Source organism: Nanorana parkeri, unplaced genomic scaffold (assembly GCF_000935625.1).
Source record: "Nanorana parkeri isolate BGI_ZX_2015 unplaced genomic scaffold, ASM93562v1 scaffold57, whole genome shotgun sequence".
In the NCBI taxonomy this organism is placed as follows: Eukaryota; Metazoa; Chordata; class Amphibia; order Anura; family Dicroglossidae; genus Nanorana; species Nanorana parkeri.
The window spans coordinates 297387-319381 of NW_017306325.1; the positions used below are offsets into that span (position 1 = coordinate 297387).

The 21995-nt window shown below is 43.2% G+C and overlaps 1 protein-coding gene across 1 annotated transcript in view; it reads left to right on the plus strand.

Annotated features, from left to right (window-relative positions):
- LOC108804424 (serine/threonine-protein phosphatase 6 regulatory ankyrin repeat subunit B-like) overlaps window positions 1–21995 on the plus strand; it is a 102781-nt gene that overhangs the window by 27206 nt on the left and 53580 nt on the right. Inside the window, exons 4-8 of the mRNA XM_018576142.1 lie at window positions 1365–1435; window positions 8110–8310; window positions 15141–15228; window positions 17803–17945; window positions 21704–21916. Coding sequence (XP_018431644.1) covers window positions 1365–1435; window positions 8110–8310; window positions 15141–15228; window positions 17803–17945; window positions 21704–21916 — 716 coding nt within the window. The remainder of the gene's footprint in view (window positions 1–1364; window positions 1436–8109; window positions 8311–15140; window positions 15229–17802; window positions 17946–21703; window positions 21917–21995) is intronic.

The window sequence follows — 21995 nt, forward strand, 5'->3', positions numbered from 1 at the left end:
GGGAGACGTGGTTTCATCTGAAAATCATGATGACTCCTCGGCTATGCTATTGGGGTCTGTGAGCCGAGGTGTCATCTGAAAAGCATTATGACACCTCGGCTATGCTATTGGGGTCTGTGAGCCGAGGTGTCATCTGAAAAGCATTATGACACCTCGGCTATGCTATTGGGGTCTGTGAGCCGAGGTGTCATCTGAAAAGCATTATGACACCTCGGCTATGGTATTGGGGTCTGTGAGCCGAGGTGTCATCTGAAAAGCATTATGACACCTCGGCTCACAGACCCGAATAGCATTCGGAAACTCACGAATAGCACTCGGGAGTTTCCGAATGCTATGTAGTATTTGACGGCTGAGAATGTCAAATGGGCGGAGCGAGCCGTGTTGTTGGCCAATAGAAGCTCTGGCATTTTTTACAGTTCATTGTCACAGGGCCGAATTTAGCAAAAGGAAAGGTTGAGAATAAATATTGACTGAGAAAGGGTCCTCTTTAGAATCAAAGCAACTGATTTGAAGGCAAAAGTACCCACAGAGAACACACGTGCCTATAATTTACCAATAATGTTGATTTATATTCTTTTTTTGCGCTGGCCAGGAAAGCATTAAAGGGCACACCCCTAAGTTCACACTGCATATACTTACTTGTTCTTCACTCCTCTGCCAATCTGTTGGCCATCTGAAGTGAATTGAAATACTAAGTACTAGAGGGTATGTGGAGTTCTAGACTTTCTCCCCTTCCTCTCATGATGCAGTTACACAGGAACAGGAACAAATCCTTAGTTCTGTGTAAGCTCCATTCAGAGCGACTTTAAAGGGTCAGTTCACTTTTTCACAAAAAGTTTAAGTGAACTAACTCACACTAACACCTTCCTCGCCTCCCTGGGCCCTGCTGACCAATGAGAATCTCAAAAGGCTCATAAGAGATTGTCATTATCAGCATGGTCAGTGGCTAGTTAGCATGGTCACTTGGCCACGCTAACCAATGACCCTTCCCCACTGCAAGCATTTATGTTGCTATACAGTCTACGGGGCTGTGTAGTGACGTTTTCATGTTCTTGAATGTTACACCAGGATGGCATGGCGGGCGATGGTCATCATTGCATCATTGGGGACAGACTATGGGGGCATGGGGGGACTGAGCAGAGTGTTGTGAGATTTTTGTGAAAATGTGAACTAACCCTTTAGGCTAACATAGGACTTATTCACTTCACTCCTGTTGATGACCAGACTAGCAGGGGAGTAAAGAAAGGTGAGTGTAAGCAGTCAGAGAAGCCCCCTTTGTAGACAAAGCACTCATTTACTTGAAAACCTCACTGTGCTGAATAAGTATGTGAAATAAAATGTGTTTCTCTTTTCATTTACCAAAGGAGCTCGTGTTAATGCTAAGGATAACATGTGGTTGACGCCTCTTCATCGTGCTGTTGCTTCAGGAAGTGAGGTTAGTGTGATACTGCAGTACTTAGCAGATGTAATATTATGTGTCGCAGTCACAAAACACTAATGTCAAACCATTAACCTTTTGTATGTGATTCTGTGCTTGCTTTCACCTTGTCATGTAAGAAATATATATATATCTCAAAGCTGAACTCCAGGCACAATAAAATTTATTTAAATATATTCCTCAATAGCCATAGAAGAAATAAACCCACTTTTTGTGCAGCAAACACCTTTACAAATCCTGATATTACCATATAAATGTAGTGGTAACATCATCACTGTGACTTCATCATGCTGTGCAGAACACAGAGTTGTGGAATAGACCCAACAGGCCTACCTACTACAGGGTGTCTGCAGAAAACCACAGGGAGGGGCGGATACAGGACCAGTCACCCTGCACAAGGAAAGGAAGCAGCAGTGACTGGTCTTTATTACAGGAAGCTCCTGCACAGAAGCAATGTTTTACACTGGAATGCTGCACAGATCTGGAAGAAATACACAAAGCACACTCAAGTAAAAATACACATGCCTCTTTTATTTAGACAATTTTTTGATTGTCCTGGAGTTCAGTATATTTTTTATTTTAGAAAGTGGTGGCAATTTTTACTTATTTGCCATTTTTCTAATAATCACGGTATTATACTGTTTTTCCTTTAATGCTATGTTTAGTTTACTATTATATGTGTTCATATACAGATCTGTCCTGCCCTTACCTATTTCCTATGAGCATCACACTTGACACGCTTATCCACCTTCACAAGGAGGTAGATCTTTTAGTAGCTGTCTTAGGCACATCTAGCTTGGAGATACCCCATGTCAGACCCGGAACAGGTGGTATGTTTATATCCCCTATCAACCTGTGCACAACTAGGAAAGTGCTAGGAAACTTGGTGGGGCAAAAAAAGTGAATGTGCTCAGCCTGCTTCCCTCAATGCTGATAATGCTGCCTCCCGACTATCTGAGATGAGAAACAGGGACACCTTCTAGCACAATTTATTTAGGCAATGGATACACCCCTGCTATGCCCCCCGTTATGCAGATTATTATCAATTTATATGCCAAAAATGATTGGTTAAACCCAGTTTTTTTTTTACCATAAAGCTGGCCATACACTGTTATATGTTTTTCGTTCAACTTGTAGGAAGAAATGTGCCCACGCTTTAACCCTTCCAGGGTCGCCGTCAGCGGGGTATGGTCGATATTGATTGTAAGGGGCCCGGCCAGCCTTAGGGGCCCGGCCCGGGCACCTTACATGAGTATCGGCCATTCAAGTGACATGCCAGGATGTGGCCGGGCCCCCCGCAGCACCCAGGGGGTCTCTCCACTGTACATTTGTTTTTAAAGATGGCCGCTGCGAGTAGCGGCGGCCATCTTTAAACCTGGCAAGCGCCCACATATCATTGTGTGTGTTTTAATGAATGTGTGTGATTTTTTTTTTTAATGAAGCTATGTGTGTGTTTTTTAATGAGTGTGTGTGATATGTGCGTGTTTCATTACACATGTGTTTTTTTTTTTGCTTGTTTTTTTTTAACCACTTGCCGCGGGTTCACGTAATTGTGCGTCATCCGCTGGAAGTGGTTATACCAAGAACATGGCTGCTCCTGAAGCCATGTTCTTGTACCGTGTTAAACAGCTGACGATTGCTCTTTATATACCAGCGATCCGGCGTCTGTACAGGCGCTGAATCGCTTGTACGGTGTGGAGCTGTGCCCCCCTCCTCCATGGCTGCCGGTTCAGACCACTTAGAGTGCGTTCTGGCCGGAACGCACTGCATCGCATTGCAGCCAGCTCACTTTTGTGCCGGGCAGGAGGGGGCGTGGCGGGCCATTGAAGTGAATGGCGCCGTAGCCACGTCCTCCGGCCGCAATTTGATTGCCTGCACAGGATCGCAGGGCACATTCTGCCTGCAGTGCGTTCCGGTCAAAATGCTGCAAGCACTATTTTGACCGCATCGGGACGCAGGCACAATGTGCCCAGCGATCCCGTGTGGGCGATCGCATTGTGGCCGGAGGGCGTGGCTATGGTGCCATTCACTTCAATGGCCCGCCACTCCCCCTCCTACCCGGCAAAAATTGAGCCGGCCGCAATGTGATGCAGTGCATTCCAGCCGGAATGGGGCCGGGACGCACTGCAAGTGGTGTGGGCAACCCCTTAGAGCCAGAAGAAGAAGCTGGTGAAGCAGATCTCTGCTTCATCAGCTTTTTGGGGTCCCGAGGTGACATTAAGGGTATGAAAAACCCCTGACGTCTCCATGAAGAGGACCTGTCACATATGTGCTATTACATAAGGGGCTTTTTAGCCCGCTATGTGATAGCAATAAAGCTGAGTGTAGAAAAAAGGTAAAAATTAAAGTAACATAAAAAAAATGTAAATACTAAAAAACATTTTTTTAAGTTTACCCTTTCCCCACGTGCACGCACATACAACACAAACTCGCGTCGGATGCCCCTACATGCAAAAACAAAAATTACGCCACACATGTTATGTATCGTCGCGACCGTCGGAGTGAGAGCAATAATTCTCGGCCCATCAATCACTGATAGCACTAAACTGATGAGCCGTAAAAGCATTTAATGTGTTGCTTATGGAAAATGTTGGTTATTGTAGTTTTTGGCGGTTTCATGGATGCTTGACATGTTTGGTATCTATTTGCCCGGCGTGACCCCGTCTTTTATATTGTACCAACAAATTAGCCATTATATTCTGATTCTGTGCACTAAATTTAATTTTAGTGTACTTTATCCTAAAAATACTGGTTTGATAAACATTTGCGCAAATACCGTGCAACATAAAAAATTGCAACTAGTATCTTTTTATTTTACAGGACCTCGGCTTTCAGAAAATATATCATTGTTTGGGGGTCCGAAGCTGTTTTCTACCCAAAAATTCAGACTTTATCATGTGTGTGCAACTGTAAGAAATTGCTCCGGGCAGCAAGTAGTTAATGAGTGTATAAATATTTGAATGTGTGTGTTTCCCTATTTTGTCTGAGGCAGGGATGATGGTGAACATTTTTTAAACCCCAGCGCCCGAACTGCAACGCAATACTAAAGTTATTTTCAGAGTTGGCACTTTGAGATAAATATATTGATTTTGTGTCGCAGTTTGGGCACTCGGGTTCAAAAACATTCGCCATCACTATACTAGTCTGACAGCGACGCAGACGAGTGCCCGGAGGTAGCGGGGGATCACGTCACTTCCGGCCAGTCTGGCGGCAGAGAAGGCCAGGAGCAGGTAAGAGGAGCTGGGAGGGAGATGCAGCCCCAACTAGCCCACCTGAGACCCCTGCGGAGCCCACCATAGAGAGTCTCAGATGGGCTGTGCAGCATGTATGGTGTGCTCTGCAGGGTCACTTCAGGTGGGGTCTCAGGTGGGTCCTGTGTCCAGCGGGTAACTAACCCCAGAGTCCGGCTCGTAGCTAACCCCAGAGTCAGGCTCGTAACTAACCCCAGAATCCGGCGCGCAACTAAGCCCAGAGTCCGGCGCGCAACTAAGCCCAGAGTCCGCCTCGTAACTAAGCCCAGAGTTCGGCGCGCAACTAAGCCCAGAATCCGGCGCGCAACTGAGCCCAGAGTCCAGCGCGCAACTAAGCCCAGAGTCCAATTCATATACTGTTCTGCATTGCTGTATAAATGTATTGCTGGGATTTGTAGTCCCCCATGTTCAATGGTGACTGCAACATTTGCAACAAACTCTTTAAGATTAACTCCATTACAAAGACTAGAGGCCACCACCTAAAGTTGGTGGAAAAAAAATTCAAGCACAAGGGGCGAAGGGGGTTCTTCACAGTAAGAGCGGTTAGGGTCTGGAACTCACTGCCTCCGGCAGTGATTTCAGCTAAGAGTGTAGAATTGTTCAAGAAACTTTTGGACGATTTCCTGAGGGACCGTAATATTCAGGGATACAAGTATTCCTAAGAATGAGATGATGCGTGGACCTATATGGGTTGGACTTGATGGACGTATGTCTTTATTCAACCCCAAATACTATGTAACTATGTAACTACTCTGCATTGCCAAGTTTTAGGGCACCAGATAGGTGTTACATTCTTCACCTCTTTGTTTGTTGTGCAGGTTCCTCCTGTTAGTTTTGTCAGAGAAGCATAGATGATGCCCTGTGACGTTCTCTGGCATAGATATGGAAATTACTAATCCAGCAGAAATAGGGAGGATTCTTCTCTTTGTCCATGGAAGGGCTGAACCACCACTAGAGTGCACTAGGAACACTGCTTGTTCCACAGCAGAAGTGATTTACAGGTTTTATTCCCGAGTTCTTTACACACTGCCCTTGTTGTTGAATGAAACTTGAACAGCAAGGAAACTAGGGCAGTGAAAAGGAATGCAGGATAAATTATAAATCACTCCTGAGCCGTTACGTTTCTAGATTCAGTAGCGGGATCAGAGCTTTTTCCATCTAGCATCTAAGGAACATTTGTTTAACACTGCACTTTCCATTCTGTATGCTGTATGTAATTCTTAGTACCTCCTTATTCGGCATACATGGACCCTAGACAGGACCATGGTTATCTATTTCTGTATGATGATTGTACTTCTGAACATTGGTTCTTATGCATATGTGCTGCCATTGCACAGTACATAGTAATTACATAGTATTTTACGTTGAATAAAGACATTAGTCCATCAAGTCCAACCTATTAGGATCTCATTCTAGGAGTACCCGTACCCCTGTATATTACGGTCCCTTAAGAAATCGTCCAAAAGTTTCTTGAACAATTCCACATTATTTGCTGATATCACCGCCTGTGGCAGTGAGTTCCAGACCCTAACTGATCTTACTGTGAAGAACCCCCTTCGCCCCTTGTGCTGGAATTTTTTTTCCATCAATTTTAGGTGATGGCCTCTAGTTTTTGTAACGGAGTTAATTTTAAACAGGTTATCGCTAATGTTGCTACCACCATTAAACATTTTGTACATGGAAATCATATCCCCCCTTAATCTCCTCACCTCTAATGTGAACATGTTTAAATTTAGTAGCCTCGTCTCGTAGCTCTGGTCCTCCATACCCCTTCTCCGTACCACTTCTCTTGTACTGTATGGTGGTATAATTAGGGCCGGATTAACATAGGGGCTACTGGAGCGCCATCTCCAGGCCCATCGCTGAAAATAGGCCCGGCCAGCCTGGATCGCCTGAATATGCTCGATGGCAATCCAGGCTGGCCTGGTTGAACACAATCAGGCAGAGGTGCTGGCAGCTCTCTAATCAGGCATATTAGGGGGCCCCAGCGAGGAGCGAGCATCCACCTAATACAGGGATCTCAAGTCTCCCTGATGTTCAGGGAGTCTCCCTCTATTAGATAGCGGCTCCCTGACGCCCGCGAGAGAGGCATTTTCTCCCTGAAATCTGCTAATAGGAGAGCCGCCTCTGCTGCTTCCTGTCCAACCGACCGACAGCACCAGGCTGATGATGCTCTTAATCCGTCTCTGGATATAATTCGTAATATTTGTTCCTGTATATGGATCCTGTACAGCATCATTTCACTCTTTTTGTATACAGGATATAATTCATAGTATCTCTTCTTATTCTGTATGAATGGACTCTGCACAGTACCACTTCACTCATTTTGTATGCAGGGTTTAATTCTTAGTATCTGTTTTTATTTTGTTTGTATGGGCCCTGCACAGTACCACTTCTCTTGTTTTGTAAGCTGGAAATAATTCTTAGTATCTGTTTCTATTCTTTATGAATGAATGCTGCACTGTATGTCTTTACTTATTTTGTATGCAGGGTATAATTCTCAGTATCTGCGCCTATTCTTTATGAATGTAGAACAGTAGAAAGGCATCATGGCACACTCACAAACTAGCATGTAAAACAACTTGTCTCACCACTAAGGACAATGACAGAGGTTTGGATACACGTCTTCTGCAAAGGATGGACACTACACAGTATCGCTTCACTTGTTCTGTGTGTTGGTATAATTCTTAGTATCTGTTCCTTTTCTTTATGAATGGATGCTGCACAGCATTACTTCACTCTCTTTGTATGCAGCGTTACATAGTTACATAGTATTTGAGGTTGAATAAAGACATAAGTCCATCAAGTCCAACCTATTGCTGATGAAATATAGGGTATATCTCTTAGTATCTGTTCTTATTCTATTTGCATGGACACCTCACAGTATCAGGTCACGTTCTATATATGCAGGGCATATTTTTCAGTATCTGTTCTTATTTTTTGTTTGTATGGATGCTGCCCAGTATCACTTCACTTGCTCTGCATGCTGGGTGTAATTCTCAGTGCCCTTTTTATTATTCTGAATGCATGAACACTGTCCAGTACAATTTCTCTTGTTTTTCGTACTGAGTTTAACCCCTTGCCATGGCCCTTTAAAAGATACTTAACCATGCGAACCAGGGATGGGCTCCTGATCATGTGATTGCAGTGACAGACAATTGTCTTTTCCCATTTTTGAATATACTTCTGTTTTGTGCATCGCCATAATAAACAAGGGAATCCTTCAGTCTGATCATCTATGGAAACTTTTGCATGTCTGCTAATCCCCGATGCTTTCATATAACATCATCATGAAAGTATGCACACAGGAACAAAGTGGGCTCAGTGCAGGGATCTGCATTCTTTAGGGTTCTGTACAGTACTATTTCTCCATATAGATATATTGTTGCAAATAAAAATTATTAATTTTCTATATTTTAGGAAGCAGTGCAGATACTGATAAAACATTCTGCTGATGTCAACGCTAGAGATAAAAACTGGCAAACACCGTTACATGTCGCTGCTGCGAATAAATCAATGAAGTGTGCAGAAATGATCATTCCAATGCTGACCAGTGTCAATGTTTCTGAACGAGGAGGTCGCACAGCCTTGCACCATGCTGCTCTCAATGGTCATATAGAGGTTGGTGTCTAGGATACCTATGTGAGATTTATTTTTCTTCTTATTTCTTTCTAAACAGAAATTCTTTGTAAGCAGAAAAAACATGATTCAGAAAAAGTAAAAAAGAATCATTGACCTCTTTAGCAGAGATGTTGTACCCTTTAGTAACTACAGCATACTAGTATTTTAGGGATGCATAACTTTTTTTTTTGCTTTTATGGTCAATCCTAGGCCAAGGGCTCTATTTGGCAGATTTTTCTTATTGCACATTTTTCCATTACATGTTATATTACAGTGTGCCGCGATAAAATTCATCTGTTTGCTTCAACAGTTTAACATGTCAGGGTCTATTCACAACAGATGCGTTGGGGGTGTGCTGAGGAATTCCAATGCAAAGACAAGGCAAATTTCCTTGTTTGCTAGGAGCTGGGTGAGACGCCAGCCAGAGCGTTCCAGGTTGCTAAGAGCTGGGCGGGGAGATGTGTAAGGCCCATACACAGTGGCGTAACTAGAAATCACAGGGCCCCATAGCAAAAATTTGTAGAGGCCAACTTTCCCCGGCTTCATTGCTGTGGCAATGTTATAGACATGTGCGATTCGGTTCATTCCGAAATTCATTTTGGACGAATTTTCGGAAATTCGGAGATTCGGATGCATCCGAATTCCGAATTAAAGCTAAGACGAATGCAAACGAATCTGAAATTCCCGATTTCCCGAAATTTGTTATTGGACGAATTTCGTTGCAGCAAAACGACATGAGGAAAAAAAAAATGACAACATTTTCCCTCTACAACCTTTCTATGATAATAGTGTAGTGGTTAGAGTCCTGGCTTGCCATTGTCAAGGTCGCAGGTTCTAATCCAGGGCAAGGAGAGTAAAGGATAAAGATTTTTTTTTTCTTTGCTTTTAAATTGGCATTCTCCTAACATTCCTACCAGACCTAAAGGCTCTGGTATGAATTGGGGGTGAACATCAGGCTTTTTTTTTTTTTCATCTTCTGCAGACAAATGTCATTTTTTTTTCCTAATGTCATTTTGCTGCAACGAAATTCGTTATTGGACAGCAAAATTACTTTTTTTTTTTACAGTCTGCAGAAAATGAAAAAAAAAAGCGTGAGGTTTCCCTCCAATTCATACCAGACCCTTTAGGTCTGGTAGGAATGTTAGGAGGGACCCCCCCCCCCCTCTTATAACACAAAAATGCGTGGGGTTCCCCCAAAAATCCATACCAGACCCTTAAGGTCTGGTAGGAATTTTAAAGGGGAACCCCAGCCCCAAAAAATGGGGGGAAAAACGTGGGGTCCCCCCTAACAGTCCTAACAGACCCTTGAGGGGGCCCTGTGAAAGGGGGCTTATTTGCATTGGGGTACCCCTTTAAATAAGGGGGCACCCAGATGCCGTCCCCCCCCATGTGAATGAGTAAGGGGTACATGTACCCCTGTACCCCTACCCATTCACTAAAGGGTTAAATCAAATAGTTAGTAAAAAGTCCAGACTTTTGATAAAATCCTTTAATTGAAAAAAAAAACCAAACAGTTAATTTTTGACTATTCCTTTAATACATTTTTTTACAAAAAATTGCTCCATCGATGTAATCCAGAGTCAATCAGGATGCAGGACCCCTGCCGAAATAAAAAAAGTCTCGCCGCAGACGACCACCCGAACCCGACGAAAACTGACGTCATGGCGCGCTCCGCCCATTTGACATTCTCAGCTGTTAAATGCTACATATTGCATTCATATATATCAAATGCTTCTATGGTTAAAAGTACAGAGGTAATAGTGTAGTGGTTAGAGGACAGGATTGCCATTGATAAGGTCGCAGGTTCTAATCCAGGGCAGGTTAAGGAATAAAGTTTTTTTTGTTTTTTTTTACAATAACGAATTTCGTCCGAAACTAATTTAATTTCGGACCCGAAAAACAAAACTAAACTAAACACATTTTTTTTTGTTTCAAAACTAAACTAAACTAAACGAATTTTTGTTGTTGTTTCAAAACGAAACTAAATGAATTTTTTGTTTGGTGCACATGTCTACAATGTTGTTTAAAGTTATAATTACACTGCCACACCTCAGAAGGATTACACAGTGCAAAATACAACTAAAAAAACTGTTGCACCAGTGAAGCTGGAAAAAGTGAGGTTACAAAGTGGGTGCAGTGTTGGCGGTGTGGGTGCACAGTATAAGCAGTGTGGATGCAGAGTGGATGGGAGGTGTGGGTGCACAGAATTGATGGGCATTATGGGTGAATGCACAAAGTGTGGCGATGTGGGTGGAAGTGTGGGTGGAAGTGTAGGTGGAAGTGTAGGTGGGTGCACAGAGTGGGTAGCAGCGAGGGTGGCAGCGTGGGTGGGTGCACAGAGAGGGTGACAGTGTGGGCGGGTACACAGAGTGGGCGGGTGCACAGAGTGGGTGGCAGTGTGGGTGGGTGCACAGAGAGAGTGACAGTGTGGGCGGGTACACAGAGTGGGTGGCAGTGTGGGGGGGCACAGAGTGGGTGACAGTGTGGGCGGGTACACAGAGTGGGTGACAGTGTGGGCGGGTACACAGAGTGGGTGACAGTGTGGGCGGGTACACAGAGTGGTTGGCAGTGTGGGTGGGTGCAGAGTGGGTGGCAGTGTGGGTGGGTACACAGAGTGGGTGACAGTGTGGGCGGGTACACAGAGAGGGTGACAGTGTGAGTGACAGTGTGGGCGGGTACACAGAGTGGGTGACAGTGTGGGTGGGTACACAGAGTGGGTGACAGTGTGGGCGGGTACACAGAGTGGGTGGCAGTGTGAGTGGGTGCACAGAGTAGGTGGGAGTGTGGGTGGGTGCACAGAGTGGGTGGAAGCGTAGGTGGGTGCACAGAGAGGGTGACAGTGGGCGGGTACACAGAGTGGGCAGTGTGGATGCACAGCATCTCACCTCTCTTCCACCGGCCAATTCTAAGGGCTTGTTCACACCATATACAATGTGTTCCAGTGCGTTTAGCTGCTGGAACGCACTGTATGGCATAGTAAACTCCCCCCTGTGTTCTGGTGCATGCACCATTTTTTCCGATCGCACTGGACCGCAATACAGGCACTAATGTGGCACTGCGGGCAGGGGGTGTGGCATCGGTGCCATTGACTTCAATGCACTACCACACCCCTTCCCGCCCCAGCACGGACAGGGGAGTTTACTATGCTATACAGTGCATTCCAGCAGCTAGCCGCACTGGAACGCACTGTATATGGTGTGGACAAAGCCGAAACTCTGCTTTCTCTATTCTGCAACTTTAGGACCTGACTCCCCCCTGTCCCACCCCCTCATTCAGTGGCCTTGGAATGGGAAGGGCGATTTGCATATTAATGAGGCACGGCGGGATTTGCATATGAATACCACGGCTCATGAATATGCAAATCGCGTAATTAGCGTATAAATTAGCCTGGCCAGTGTTACTGGCTCCTGCAGCTCTATGGGTCTAAGGAGAATAGAGACTTCAGTCCCTGCTCCCCCAGAGTCTTCAGTCCCTGTCCCCCTCGACCCCCCTTACCTGTCAGCAGCCCCAGCAGCAGTGAAGATCACACACCTACTCCGCTGCTTCTCCAGACAAACACAGGCAGGAGATAACTCCGCCCTCCCCCGCTCTGCACTGTGACAGGGGAGAGGATTGCAGGTGAGTGTCCTTAGGTTCCGTGCGGCGGTGCAGTGTTTGACTTGCGGCCGCACGGAAATTAAGGACCCCTAAATCTCCCTCCTGCTCCTGACCGGGCCCCCTTCTGACGCGGGCCCCATAGCGCCCGCATGGGTCGCTATGGCGGTAGTTCCGCTCCTGCCCATACACAGCTCCCTGTCACCTCTCAGCTGCCAGAGGGGGCGGGGAGATGTACAGTATATGTGGGCTGGACATCACTGGTCGACAGGAGCTGGGTGGGATGCCGGCCAGAGAGTCCCAGGTTGCTAAGAGCTGGGTGAGGAGATGTGTATGGCCCTCCCTGCCCAGCTCATAGAAACCTGGGACGCTCCGGCCGGTGCACCATCCAGCTCCTGGCAAACAGAGATGTCACTGGTTGCCAGCAGCTGGACGGGAGGACAGTCACACAATTTTTTGTAGATACACCTCTGCACTAGCGGCCATGCATTTAGCTTGCCTTGCTGTTGTAAATGCTCCCTTAAAAGTAAAAGTTCTGCCTAAAAGTGGGCATCTCATCTAAAGCTAGTTTACCATTGTTACTAGGAACTAGACTTTCTTGACTTCAGTGCCTTCAACTGCTATCCTCTGTCTCAAGGAGCTCTTGGTTGAAAAGTTTTTCGCTGTACACTACTCAAGATACTGTTGCCCCATACACATTCTGCCTGTTGCCATAGATACTCAAAAGATAAAACTATGGGCCAGTTAAACCTGGAACTATGCACCAGTTCTTCCTTTCTTGAACAGGCTGATTGCTAGAACAGGAGAAATATTGTAAATGTGTGTACATACCATTTTAATGGAGTTCTGCTAAAAAGCTGGAAAAAAAATCTTTCATTAAAATATATTCTTCAATAGCCACCAAGGATATAAATGTGCTTTGTGTGCAGCAAGTGCCCTTGCAAGCACAGATATTACCATGAAAACGAAGTATTGACATTATCACTGTGCTGTACATAGCCACTTAGCCAGTACAGAGCAGAGCAGAGCAGAGCTGTGGGATGGGCCCAGCAAGCCCCACCCGGTACAGGCTGCCTTCAGAAACTAAAAGGGGGTGAAGAAAAGACCAGTCACCCTGCTCAAGGAGAGAGAGCAGCCGTCCTTTTGGGGGGAAGCTCCTGCACAGAGGCAAAGTTACATAATAGATTGTTGCACAGATCTGGAAGAAATACACAGGGCATTCCAAGATTCAAATATGAATACATGTCTCTTATATTTAGACAATATTTGCCTAAACCAGAATTCAGCTTTAAAGGAGAACTATGGGGTTAAGGCTTTTCCCCATAGTTCTCCTTAGGGTAACGGGAGGACACAAACTAGCATCCTCCCGTCACTCTAGGCTCAGTATATCGCGAGCTGTAGCTCGCGGTATACTGAGATGCCGCAGCTGAAGCGGATCCCGACAATTATGCCGGGAACCGCCCAGCTGCGTGACTGACAGCTGGCTCTGCCTATCTAGAGGCAGAGCCAGCTGTACCCGCCCCCTCCTCCGTCCGTTCCGCCAGTCAGCGCGGATCGGAGGGGGGAATCCAGCTCCTCCCCTGTCACGGCAGAGAGCCGTGACAGGATCGAGAGGTGAGCGAACGCCGGTATGTGTTTGCTCACCTCCCGATCTACTGAGCCGACCTGTGACAGTCTCATTGTCACAAGTCGGCTAGAACTATGAGGTGAGTGAAAAGCACTCACCTCATAGTTCTCCTTTAAACTGAATTTCTTATCTGCTTTTCCATGTGAGTGTTCCATAGGCAAGGTACGCCTTAGCTGCGTTGTACTTAACCCTACATTATGGAATGCTCAGGTTATGTTATGCAGATAACACTCATCCTAAAACCATGTTTTAGTTAACTGATCGGTTACATGTTACTATCTTTATCGGCAATGTTCTTACAGCAAAAAAAAAAAAAAGATACTTTCTCATATTGCAGTGGCCCAGTCACTTCAGTGGCATCAGGTCAATTATCATATATATTATGGTCAGCTTACTAAAGGAGTAGAGGTTAGAGGCTGTTCAGTTAGCAAAAATACGATTTTTGCTTGCACATGATTGGATGGTTGAAGTGAGCACAGCTTCACATTTACTTAGCTAAGATAATATTCACTTGTGTGTTTAGTCTCTCCTCCTTTAGTAAATGATCCCCAATATGTACATGTACTGGGTTCTTATTGGAAGTCATTTGTTGGTCAGCCTCCAATTTACAAGTCGAGACCAAAGATAATGAGGGGAATTCATCAAAACTGGAGCAGACAAAATCCTGGAGCAGCTGTGCACTTCTCTCTTTCATTTTCAAATCTTAACAAACTGAAGAGAGAAGCTGATTGGTTGCAATGGGCAACTGCTCCAGATTATCCTGCTCCAGTTTTGATAAATTCCCCCCAATGTATTTTTAGAAGAGAGCAAAGTTGGGCAATAGAGCGAGGAGAGCACGTAGGTTACAGAACATTACTTGGTAGGGTTATTTTTTTTTTTAAGTCTTACTTTTTACAGTTATGGAGTGAGAGGCACACAAGTTATACTTAGAGTGTAAAAAGCAGTATTTTATTGATAGCTTATAAATATTTTTTTCAGTTACTCAGTGAGGAAAAGTATATTTCTTTAATGGTATTTGCAGTATAAAGTGTAAAATCTGTGTAAGAGAGCAGAGAGAGAACCTCATTACTCTGCTGCTGCTCATTCATTGTCAGGTCACAAGCTAGGGGTCAGAGAGGTGACCTAGTTGTGTGGCTTAACTACAGTAGAGAAAAGTCGGCTCATCAGGCTGGCTGTGCTTTTTTGCAGGATGTGTAAATCTCAGGCCAGAGTTACAAATCCTTTGGCGGGTATAGCAGCTTCCCTGTATGTATTTTATCTGAGTATTCTGCTGTTTGCCTGGAGTACAGATTTGAAAATAAAATTCTTAAGGGCCCTCTCACCCCCAATGCTATCTATACCCCCAAAGCAGACCTCAGATCCATTTTTAGGGGGCTTAACTATTAGGGCCTATAGAAAAAAGGCCACACATGTGCAGTATAGGCTGACTCTGAGCAAGATAGGTTACCATCTAGTCCAAATCAGGCCATGGCTCCCAGTCCACATTGCCGACTGAGCTTAACTCTGTAGAGGAAAGTATAGATAGTATAGGGAGGGTTAATGGTTAGGATTCAGATTGTTAAAAGTGTTGTTATCCTTTAACCTGAGAACCCAATGTTTAATTTTACAGATGGTCAATCTGCTCATTGCAAAAGGAGCAAATATAAATGCCTTTGACAAAAGGGACAGAAGAGCTCTGCACTGGGCAGCATATAAGGGTAAGAACATCTTTGTTTTTTAAATATTGGTGCAATATTGGTGCTCTTTTGTTGTATGCTTATACATTCATATTTTAGGCAGAAGCTGCCACACTGATATGTATACTCATAAACAGAAAGTGGGCCAGCACCGTTATAAACCTTTATTGAACAAAAAGGCTGCTACCCAAAAACATGGTTTTACAAACTTGTCATTTAAAAACATTCAGGAAGAGACCAGCTTGATCTTCGGTACACACAAGAAATCCTTGTAGCTTATCCTGTTAGGACAGCTTGCACCTGTGTTCAGATCATATTTTTAGTTTACCTTCATTGCTATCACATGGGTGACAATTCCATTATGTGAAAGCATAGTGCAGGTTACAGGTTCTCTTTAAAGAGACAGGGCTCTAATAGAGCATTAATGACACCTCTGCACAGTCCAGCTGAGCGCTTCCGTTGTCATTCTTAACAGGGGGGACTGCTCATCTCCTGCCCCTCTCCACCCTTACACCTGATATAGAGGCACCTGGGAGGGAGGCGCAAGGGGGCAACATGTTGCAATTACTGTAGAATTGAATAACTTCTACTAGAAAGCCGGCAGTGGAGAGAAAAAATTTAAACGATTTCCTGGCTTTAGCAGCCGGGAATCTGTGTACATGCTAAAGCTGCCATGGGTGTAGTACTTACACCCGTGGCAGTGAAAAGGTTAACGTAAACTTGTGCCCAGACTATGGTGTTTTCATATAAACTAGCAGTTAAAGTAAGAATTCATTACTTCACAGCACAAGTAGCTAGAGAGGTGAGTGAGATTTTTTTTTTAAAACTATATTATTGTTAAGAATATGTAAATTGTTTTATATCCATAGTCTAGGCACAGGTGCACTTTAAAGATGAACTCAAGACATATAGAAAATGTAATATATGAAATGCATGTATTAAAAAAATATTTAAACTTTTTATTAAATAGAGCCAGTGGACATACCTAAATTCGTCCTGATACTTGTCTCCTATAATCTCATGTACAGAATGTAGTGAGCAAACAGAGTTATATTGCTCTGCGCAGTGTTGTCGGTCAATGCATGAAATTTGACCATAGGAAGAGGCAGCAGTGATGCCATTATCAATGTGCTGCTTTTCCTTTATTGTCCAATAATACATTTTTGAAACCAAAAATATAAAAAATGTCAGACCAAATCCGAGACCGAAAATTATTTTTTTCTAACCTTTTTTTAATTTTTTTCAAATATTTATTGAAATTTTTTTTTCTAAACGTTTTATATTTTACTTTTACAATAAATAATTTTTTTTGTTTTTTAACTTTACTGTTGGGGGCTCTGGGTGCTCAGTCTCTTTTTCTGCAGACCCTGTTATAATGTTACTAGGGATCCACCGATACTTTTTAGATACCAGTGCCGATACTTGGCATTTTCATGAGAACTACCAGGGTTGCAGCGGTTGCAGCTGGGACCTGGCTCTGGTGTTCCACCACTGTCCTGAAATCATTAGTCTGTATTGTTTTAGAAAAACTGTCACATGACAATAAACAAAAATGTATCAGTACTTGTACTTGTAAGTACTTAGGCAAGTATCAGTATTTGTACTTGGAAAAATGGTATCGGTGCATCCCTGTATTTATATTAATATAAACAAAATCATACATTAAAACAGAGATGTACAAATCCCAGGAGCTCCGTGTGCTCCTTAAAAAAGACAGCTGCCTCCTAACTTTTGAATTTTTCTCTAGTCTAGCCTTGGAGCTCAAAAAGTATCTGTACTTGGTATTGGTGCATCCCTAAATGTTACAATCCTGTTCATTCATAACTTGTGGAGATAGTAGGTTTACTATCTCCACAATCATGAATGAACAGGAAGTGATGTATAGCACTTCCCATTCATTCATAATTTGGGACACAGTAAACATACTCTGTCCTTAAATATTTACATGCAGTCAGCAATCACTGATTACTGCCTGTACCCGCTCTCCATCCTGACCCGCTGTCACAGGATGCAGAGCGGGCGATGTGCGGAGGATAACTTGGTCTATTTTGACAGCTGACTCCTCCCCCGCACCGCCGGCTTGGCCTCCTGTGACAGCTGACAGCCCTGCCTCCTGTGGCATGCCGGCCACTCACATCGCTCTCCTCCCCACACTGCTCGGCCTCCTGTGACAGTTTCTCTCCTCCCTGCTGGACGCTGTGCTGTGTCAGAGGTGACACAGAGCAGCACCCAGCGGGGAGGAGAGAAACCAGGCATGCACCACAATTTCTGCTGAAAGATGGCACTTTCAGCAAGCTTCTGCAGGCTACTTTAAAGCTGAGGGTAGCTTTAAAGCCATTATTTCAAAATTGTTAGTTTAATAGATATAAGGACACATTTAAAGATCATCAGAAGTAATTGATTTTGGTTTCCGGTGGAAACATTTACAGGAATTAGTCCTGTGTGCTCCCCATTATCGAAACAGTAGCTACAAATTGCAAAAAAGAAAGATATGCAATGAAATGGGTCATGTTAATCATGTGAACCTAAAACTTAAAATCTAAATATATCTCTTTATGAAGTTCATATGTTTAACTTCTTTCTGTTTGTGCACAGGTCATCTTGAAGTTGTCACATCACTAATAAATTTTGGCGCTGAAGCTATGTGTAAGGATAAGAAAGGATACACTCCTCTCCATGCTGCTGCATCCAGTGGGCAAGTTCACATTGTTAAACAACTCGTTAATCTTAATACAGAAGTAAGCCTATATATTTAATACTTACAATATGAGAAGTAATCCATAGCACTCATTTATCAAGGCAATGCCACACACTGCACATCTGTGGATGTGAGATTGCTCTTTTACAGAGTTAGACAAATGGAAAAGCTATTAAGTTTGAGCTAAAATAAGCAAAACAAATCAAAAAGCTATTTATGCTAAAGAAATTAATTTCTTATTTGATTCATTTACATATTCAAAAAGTGATTGTGTTCCTAAAAACATGAAAACTGCTCCTGAAAAACTTCTACTTAGGCTGATGTCAGACGGGTGTTGCTAGAAATCCTGTCACTAATGATTTGATGAAATTGCCGATGGCAGTATCACTAAGAAGCTGCCTGTTTGTCCCTATCGAATAAGTTGCTCTGTAGCTGAGGCAGGGAGATGTCGCTTCCATGACTAGTGATCAAGATTTAGCAGCAAGCGGGCCCACGACAGAGCGACATCTCGCTGCTACGGAAGGAGCGATTCCAAAGGAACTGAAGGCAAACTCTTTAGAGAACCTGCCGCTTGCAATTTGTATCTGGCGACAAGGTCGCCTGTCAGCCATCAGCCTCATGCTACCTAGAAACAATGAGTTGTACGATGAACACAGTCAAATATACAGAGAGCCATATTCGTGACTGTCATCTTGTTCAGATCTCAAGAATTCATGATATAAATTCACATAGAAAGGTTTGTTTCCTGGTTGACTGCCAGTTTGTCCCTAAATGCTGTGATGATTTTCCACATGTCCCACAGCAGTCGTTATGATGATGGGGAAGTTTCTCTTGTAGCATGCATATTTCCCATATCACATAGTTATTTCTGTTAGTATGCTGCACCCTTTTATAATGCAGCTCTCTCTAGTTATATTGTAATACAGTTTTATACAGCCCTTTCTGATAACATAGAACAGCCTTTCTCAAGCTTTTTTCAGTCACGGCACACTTTAAAAGGAAAAAAATCTCAGGGCACCCCAACCTGAAAAAACATATATACTGTATAAAAATGACGTGTGGTCCCTTATCCAAGAAAAGGGGTCAGTTATGGTTTTTAAGGGGGATACCCAAGCAAAAACACAAAAATATGTGGGATCCACATTCTGCTTCATATCAGAGTCTCCCTTTTTTAACATCAGAATCCCCCTTTCACATCAGACTTCCCATTTACATTAAGAGACCACCTTCTTATTAGGAGCCCCTCTTCACATTAAAGTCTCCCTTTCGCACATCAGCAGCCCCCCCTTCACATCAGAAGCACTCTTCTCATTGGAGGCATGCCAATGTGAAAATCTTGAGGCACCATAGTTGAGAAAGGCTGACATAGAAGCTCGCTAGAAGTTTGGCAGCTTTCTGCATTAATCATGTAAGTACACTCCATCGTGAGACACAAGCCTATGCATGCACATTGGTATATTCAGCTCAATATCACGGAAATACACAGATCGACTCATGCAGTGCATGGTAGGCGTCATATTTCAATAACAGCTGTGCGTGTCTCATTCAGGAGACTGTTAAGGCTGAGTGGTATTATCGCATTTTCTCCCCTCTATCCAGACAACATTAAAGAAGGAGCATCAGGAGCGAGCAGTGCAAACCAAATGTACAGGAGGGTCCCCTCCGAGGCCAGGCATCGCCAGCATATAGTGAGTTTTTTTTATTAAATAAGCCTGTATAGCTCGACGTATGGGAACTACACTGTCAATTTGTAGTTAAAGTTGTGAGCTGTGGGGCTTGTCCTTCTGATTCTTACTTTACTATAAATTAAGCAACTGACCTACAAAAAACATGTATGTCAGGATTTCTGACTTTTGAAACTTTACTGGCTGCATGATTGTTTTGGACACGACATCTATTCTGGTAAATGTCAGGTCAGAGAGCAGGTTAACAGCCCCCCTCCCCACTGCCAACTTTTCTTCTCACATCCCTGTTGGCCAGGGAGGCCAACCATACGCATTTCAGCTTTACAGCTTATGTTATCCTATGCCCATCAGTGGCTTTACAGGCAACCAGTAGCTTGTCTCTGAACTGCAAAATCATAATTGCCTCTGCATTTGATTATTACTGGTTTTAGTAATAACTTAATACCTAGATCTGAAAGTAGAAGTCTAGGAAATGGCCTGGTGGGCCGGATTCGGCCCCTGGACCTTGAATTTGACATATGTGAACTAGATGAAGCACAAATCACAGACTCACAAATTGGGATAGGAACATACACATGTAGAGTTTTTGTTAGATGTTATTAGATGTTAGATGTTATTGCTTTCATTTCATCTCTGAAACTTTTGTGATCATCATCAGTACCTGTACCCATTTCATATTATAGTTATCTGCGCCCTATCATTCCTCCATTCCATGCATTAACCTTAATTCACAACGTTTTCATTGGCATCACCTAAAATAACTGTCACTTTAAAAAAAAAAAATAAGGATACTTGTTCTGGTGTGTTATCTTTGTGAATTGAGCCTAATGTGTATAATTCTCAGAAGCCTTCTTGGTCTTATAGTGGAACTACAACTTTGTATACCATACAGCCAAGGAAGGTGCCATCTTAGCCTCTATTTGGATTGCAGTTGCCATGATGTTGTACATGTGATCAGCTATGACACAAGCTATTTGAGGACTTGAGAGCTTAAATGAAATTAAATTGGTGGATATAGTTAAGGCTTTAGGTAGCCAATGGTCTAAATATATTACAGCTGGAAACTAATGTCATTGAACCTTTTCTAGTTTTGTTAGCTGAACCTCATGTCTACTGTCTTCAGTTTTTTTTGGCTCTGACACTGACAGGCTTCTGGATTTTATACTAATTTGTCTGTCCATGTAATATTAATTTCTACTATGCATAAAAAATATAATTTGAATATGGTGTCACGGTGTGCTATATACAGTATATCATTCTAAATGTATAACATATTTGCTTGTTAGGTGCTCTGCTTTCCTCCAATAATATTCAGTATTCTCTGTGCAGGCAAAGGGGGGATTAGCTTCGCATTACTAACCTCACCTCTATTCACTGCCTAGAGAAAAGATTAATATTTGGTGCTCCCAGGATATGGGAAAGCATGCAATTAATTATTTTCAACCTGATAACAACTAGCCACTCTGGAAGCAATGTTGTCACATGAGGGCAGGGAGAGATAGTTATCAGAACTGTGTGAGCCCTATCTAGATCTACTTGGAGCTAACAAAGGGTTTCCTCTCTAAACAGAGAAGCAGGGTAATAAAAAGGAAAGCAAGTATGTGCTGCTCTTGGGGCCACCATTAAAGTGAATCCCAGTACAAAAAATCATTATTGGAATACAGCTGTAGTTACAGTGTAGTTCTACTTCTGCATTAAGATTTGAGAAACCCCCACTATATGGTTGGTATGTGTTCCTTTTCACGCAGCATACCTAAAAATAATTTTAAGAAATATACTGTATTTCTTACCTTTCAAATGCCTCTTTGGTGAAGGCCTTTGTGCAGGTTCCAGGCTACTCTAAGCAGTTTGAGAGTGAAATTAGAGTGTCAGACTGAACTTCCTTTCATTAACACACAATGACTCGAAGGCATTAACCCTTTTTTAGGACAGGCAGTGTTCCTCCTAATCAGTACATAGAGGAAAGTTAGGTAGGATTTTTAAGCAAGTAAAAAGCAATTTAAAAGGTAAGCAGCAGTATCTCTTTAATTGTTCATACAGATTTTTGTCCAAACAAAATTTGAGATTCAAGACTTTTAAAACCTATAGATTGATATATTTTATTTTCTTACAGATTGATGAAGTAAATGCTAATGGCAACACTGCTCTGCATATTGCATGTTATAATGGTGAAGATAAGGTTGTGGAAGAACTCATCAGCTATGGAGCTAATGTAAACAAGACAAACAACAAAGGATTCACTCCACTACATTTTGCTGTAGCCTCCAACCTTGGTACAAGGTGTCTTGGTCTACTTATTAGTAACAGGGCAGATGTTAATATTCAGGTTTGTGCCATATTTTTGAGACAGTATCTATATATACGTGTTTGTGTGTGCTGTATATATATATATATATATATATATA